This window comes from Atta colombica, unplaced genomic scaffold (assembly GCF_001594045.1).
Source record: "Atta colombica isolate Treedump-2 unplaced genomic scaffold, Acol1.0 scaffold150, whole genome shotgun sequence".
Classification (NCBI taxonomy): domain Eukaryota; kingdom Metazoa; phylum Arthropoda; class Insecta; order Hymenoptera; family Formicidae; genus Atta; species Atta colombica.
This window is the reverse complement of record NW_017259240.1, coordinates 2146202-2149470: the sequence shown is the minus strand read 5'-3', so window position 1 is coordinate 2149470 and position 3269 is coordinate 2146202. Positions and strand designations below refer to the sequence as shown.

At 30.0% G+C, this 3269-nt stretch overlaps 1 protein-coding gene across 1 annotated transcript in view; it reads right to left on the bottom strand.

Moving 5' to 3' along the window:
• Positions 1-135: 135 nt before the first annotated feature.
• The window catches only part of LOC108685349 (multidrug resistance-associated protein 4-like), a 22006-nt gene continuing 18872 nt past the window's right edge, over positions 136-3269 (bottom strand). The window contains exons 13-16 of the mRNA XM_018190096.1: positions 2773-3107; positions 2075-2320; positions 1535-1837; positions 136-870 (exon numbers count right to left, since the gene is read on the bottom strand). Of these exons, the coding sequence (XP_018045585.1) occupies positions 730-870; positions 1535-1837; positions 2075-2320; positions 2773-3107 (1025 nt within the window). The 3' untranslated portion in view covers positions 136-729. The remainder of the gene's footprint in view (positions 871-1534; positions 1838-2074; positions 2321-2772; positions 3108-3269) is intronic.

The window sequence follows — 3269 nt, the reverse complement described above, 5'->3', positions numbered from 1 at the left end:
ATATATATAATTTATATAAATAAAAAAATATGAATTGACGTTATATATACTTCACTTCTCTCAGATTCATATATAATTTAATTTATTTTTTATAAAATTTACTCAATAAAAATTGTATCGCAATTTTAGTTTCTCCAAAATCGTCTATGGTTCTTATAAGCTCTTTTGCGGCTGGAAGCACGTATATGATGGATATTGGTAGAGATCACAGCAAGTTATTATGTGTGCGTGAATATTATCTTACAATTTCATGTTTATGCTAAATTACGCTACATCTCACTGGCTCAGTTCTTGATTGATGAAGTATGTATTCGCTTTATCACAAGAATGAAGTATATTCGTAATTTTTGTAATAGTAGAGTAGAAAAAAATATATAACAATGTTACGAAACTTAATTCACGGCAGAAACTTGCACTAGATATTACGGCAAGGGAATGCTTTCCCTGTAATCTTATTAAAAACGATACAAAAATATAATTTTGTAGAAGCATGTCACGCTGCATCACAACGTTATGATACTTAATGAAAATATCATGATGTCGCGAAGAAAGATATACAATATATCCTTTGGTCTTACAGAAATGTACAAACATTTGTCTACATGCGCCCTTCTGTATGCTCTATATATCGTCTACATCATAAGTATACTAGACACATTAAGTAATCCGCTTCCATCTTGAAAAATTTAGCTTTAACAAAAGAACATATCAGAATTCATTTACACTTCGTCACGTTTCTCCATACTTGTCTACATAGGCCTGCTTCGCCACCTTGACTAGTTGATCGAACATATCTGGACCAGTCTCTTTTACTAACGAACTAAACTGATTATAACTGTTTTTCAGTAATATGTGAGGATGATCGTATTCCTACAAAACAATAGACAGAATTACGATTTAATAATGAAATTATCGTAATTATGTTGATATTATTAAATGTAAATCGCAATTCTGCATCTATACGTGATGAGTTAAAAATAATAATTAACATTTTTTAAAAAATTTTAACAGCATTTTTAAGAATTTTTCATATTTTTAATTTATGCAAATTTTTTTTTAACAATTTTTATTTTAAACTGTTTTATATTTTATAAGTTTTCTTCGGAAATTATAGAATATTGTTAGACTATTTTAGGATTTATACATATAAAGAATTTTAAAAAAGAGATGAGTATTTTTTTAACATTTTTTCTCGTAAAATTATTCTAATTCGTATAAAAAAAAATCTAAAAATTTTTTTAAAAAAATTATAATATTTATACAGAAATTTTGGCAAATTATATTAAAAATTTTTTAATCATTTACTGGGATCAATAAATTTGTTCATTTTTTTGAATAAAATATTTTCAAGTTGATAACAGAAAATAAAAAGAAAATAATATAAAGATGTTTTTAAATAAAGGCTTCTTTAAACTCCAAAATATTATTCTCAAACGCTCGGATCTTAAAATATGAAGATTTGATATTTGGAGGATCCAAGCAAGCTTTCAAATTATCGTAAAAATTGAAGAAATTAACAAAAAACTATACTTACAACCATACAACCCTTATCCATCACCAAAACCTTGTCGCTGTCCATTATAGTATTTAGTCGATGCGCCACTGTGAGCATAGTACATGTCGCGAATTTTTTCCTAATAGTCCTTTGAATTAACGCGTCGGTATGTGGATCTACGTTCGCAGTCGCCTCATCCAGCATCAATATACGATTGTTTCTCAGGATAGCTCTCGCTAAGCATACCAACTGTCTCTGTCCAACGCTATAATTGCTTCCTCTGTCAAACACGCGACTTCCCAAGCCATTTCCGATAGTAACAACCGTTTCTTTTAGCTCAACCTGAAATACGTTAAACGGAATTATAAGATAATATAAAAAGTTCATAATTATTTAATAATTATAAAACCATAATGTGACTTAAAAATTAATGAGAGTTCATCATTATGAGACTCAGAATTTTCCAATCTTTGGAATTTAGGATTTCAAGATGGTCTTTGGAGTTAAAATGTCGAAACCTTTGAGCGTTACGGTTTCGATTAAGCACAGATCTATTTTTAAATTAGGAATCATTCGAACCTCTTCAAGTGCCTCCCATAAATCCGTGTCGGGAAATTCGTCGAAAGGATCTAAATTACGTCTCAGAGTACCTGAGAACAAAACGGGATCCTGAGGGATGATGGATATTTTGCGTCGCAAGTCCTCCAAGGCTATCAAACCCGTGTCCACGCCATCAATCTCGATGATTCCCTCCACTTTTGCCAATCGGAACAATGCTGATATCAGTGACGATTTTCCGGCGCCTGTTCTTCCCACGATACCAATCTGTGTATAATAATTTTATTATTTTTAAAACATTTAAATTATTTTTCACAAACATCTTCATATTAACGAATGTAATTTTCTTAGATCGTTGTGCTTTAGTTACTCAATTTTGTATTCATATTTGCGATCTTAAGACACTTTGTTTATATATAATTTTCTTTTTTTACATCATTCTTTTTGTACATGTATGATAAAACTCCAAATAAATTAAATAAAATTAAATAAAATTTAAAAAGTTTAAGCTTTATATATTTTCTATCAATCCTTTTTTATATAATTTTTTAATGTTTAATAAAATTTATCTTAAAAAAAATCACAGCACTTTTTCAAATATCTCCAGAGAATCCTGTAAAATTTAAGATTCTCCTATAAGATTCTCTTTTAAAATAAAATTTTCCACTCTCTTTTTTCTCGTTTGTTTCTATAAAATTTTTTGCGCAAAATTTTCATACCTTCTCTCCAGGATAAATCACTATGTTTAGGTCCTTAAGAGCGAGTGGGTCTTCGTCAGAGTAACGCATATAGACATTCATGAACTTGACGCAACCCTGGTCGGGCCAAGTTTCGGGAACATTGGACGATAGCGCTACATGCTTGTCCTTTTTCTTCACATACGCTCCCCGGTCTCTTAGATTCGATTCTGCCGGAAGTTGAATGTATTCGAGTACACGTTCTACTGCCATCATCTGATTTGCTACCTCCGCGCTCTGTCGCATCCCCCATTGAATCATTCCGGTCATTGCCATTATCTGTGTGATGGCCAAACCGACTTCACCACCGGAAAATGCTGAAAAATGTACCCAATATATAACATCTCATTTAACTTCGTTGATTCATTTTTTTATATTATTAAAATATATATCTAATCTAAATATTTTTTCATCAATTAACTTTTTTTTTTAAATAAATTCTTATTTTACAAAATAAATGTTTTTATAAAAGAAATATA